The sequence below is a fragment of the Olea europaea genome, chromosome 7 (genome assembly GCF_002742605.1).
Source record: "Olea europaea var. sylvestris chromosome 7, O_europaea_v1, whole genome shotgun sequence".
NCBI classification, from domain to species: domain Eukaryota; kingdom Viridiplantae; phylum Streptophyta; class Magnoliopsida; order Lamiales; family Oleaceae; genus Olea; species Olea europaea.
In genome coordinates, this window is record NC_036243.1 from 3,086,812 (window position 1) to 3,089,108 (window position 2,297).

A 2,297-nucleotide genomic window follows, 5' to 3' on the forward strand; every position below is an offset into this window, starting at 1 on the left:
CTCCCCACACGAAGAAAGGAGCAAGCTACTGAGAGGAAACGAGTGGGAATCGGAACGGAAGCAATGAGGCCGTAAGGCCCCTACTTTCACCTTTTGGCATGGGAAAGGGGAATCAAAGAGAACCGAAGAAGGTAGTAAAGAAGTTCGCAAGCAAGGTGTTTCCCAGGTGAGCCAAGAGGTTCAGCAGAGGCTAGATAGAAGGTTGCTCATCCGGCCCAGCAGATCCATTGTTTATGCACTGGTATGCACGTTTCTTCCAATGTTCCTGAATTAGGATCATAATATCTATGCGGCAAATGAATGTTACTTCTGCAATGGAAGGCCTGAAACAGCTTTGCATGTTCTCTGTAAATAGGACTTCTCCCTCTTAAAGAGAGTAGTTAACCAGCTCTATCATTTCTCCTAGAAAAGGTTCTCCTAGCGGAAGTACTCTTCCAATGAAGTGGTAAGATAATCAGTAATCGTATGTTAATAGATTTGGATGAATCAGTGAACTAGGATAAGACGATCTTTTGCGATTTTCCTTGTAGAGTCGACAATGAGTGCTAAGTTAAATGTCCAAGGTTGACCCAAGCGAAGGTAGTGCATTAGAGGCCTAAATTTAGACTAAAAATCCTGAGAAGAACTTGAGATGAAACAGAAGAATTTGAATAAGCTAAATCGAAAACCAACACAACACGACACGACACGACAAGAACTGATTGATAAGTTTTCTAAATATCAACAATTTTCTTTCATATAATTGAGACTTACTTCTGTCCCAAATTTCACAAACTTCTAAAGAATATTAACACAGAAATCTTCAAAACAAATAACAGATTGATTGAGGAAATAAGAACATGAATAGTTGAAATAAACATAACATGCGACACCAGACAATATCCGAACTTTTTTTTGTTCTTTAATCGTGTCTCGTGTCATCTCATCCTGCCTATCGAGCATGAACTAATTTTCATGCACCAGTCACACATGAGAACATTCTGAGGCTCCTGAACCTCACAAGTTGCTTGGACTTAACAGAATCCTCCGAGGCGGCAGAATAATCAACATGAATGGAGTGGTTGCGCCGGTGGTGGTGCCCTCCGCCGCCATCCGCACGAAAATCTGAAATCTTTTCAGGTTCTGGCAAGCCGCCATACTCATATTGTTTGCTGTAATAACTATAATCATTTGTGTAAAAATCTGCAATATTGTACTGAGATTTATCGGTTGCACCAGAAGACAGACATTTGTATTGCTTTCTAATTCGATTTTTCTTGATGCTTTTGAATACCATTGGAATTAGGCCTTCCATTTTCTCCTCGTCTTGCTCAAGATTTTGAGAGATGAAACAAACGAATTATATTTGAAGACTTTTCAGTCCCTTTTGGATTTGGTGAGAATTATCAATCAAGTTGTTTTCTTTGGCACAAATTTCCTTTTACTATTAAAAGATTTGGAAGCATTGAACAAGTCACGTTTAATTATTCATTTATTTGACTTGAATACTAGTTCAAGAAATACAAGCATATGCACTATTGATCCCTTTGCCATCTTTTCATCCTCAGTGCATGTTTAACAACTTTAAGTCCTGTTTGGCCTCATTTCTTAAAATTCTTTTTTTTCTTTTCTTTTTTTTTTCCATACAGATGTTTGATAAGTTAAGCCCATGTTTGGCCCATTTCTTAAAACTCTTTTCTTTTTTTCTTTTTTTCATTTTCAATCGTACATTTTACTGGACCTATAACTTTTTAGTTACACGTTTCATAGACGTTTATCAAAATACTAAAAATTTAACTTTTATCCAAAGCAAACACGGGTTTAATTAGACAGTATTTGACTCTATTAGATAAGAACAAGAAATCAAAATCTCGATCAATACTATGCACTAAACATAGACCTTATGTCTTTTAATTTAGTTATAGAAAATTCTTTTTGTGTAAGTTTTAGCTAATCTAGCGAAACTCTTCGAACAAGATACGATCAAAATCATGCTTGACAATCATAACAACTTGAAAAACTTGCTTTTGAATCAAATGTCATAAACATTATAGATACTGTTTACGACAATTGGTACGTTATTACTTATGGATAAAATTCTAAGACGACTAGAAGCCCTCGAGAAAGTCTTCTTAATCATCTCTATTTTGTTTTGTTCATGAAATTTACTTTTCTTACAAGTAATATGATACCAATCGCAGGTTAGCAGCCCCCATTGAGTGGATTCTGACTAAGACAGGAAAATGTTGTGTTGAAAATGTTAGAGTGACAAATAAAATATAATGGTTTTGAGTGTTACTAGAAATTTATACCACTGT

General features: G+C 35.9%; 1 protein-coding gene across 1 annotated transcript; it reads right to left on the reverse strand.

Annotated features, from left to right (window-relative positions):
* Positions 1–686: 686 nt before the first annotated feature.
* LOC111396708 lies at positions 687–1,412 on the reverse strand. Its single transcript, XM_023023178.1, has one exon. It carries the CDS (start codon positions 1,292–1,294, stop codon positions 953–955), a length of 342 nt encoding a protein of 113 aa, XP_022878946.1. The 5' UTR covers positions 1,295–1,412; the 3' UTR covers positions 687–952.
* Positions 1,413–2,297: the final 885 nt, after the last annotated feature.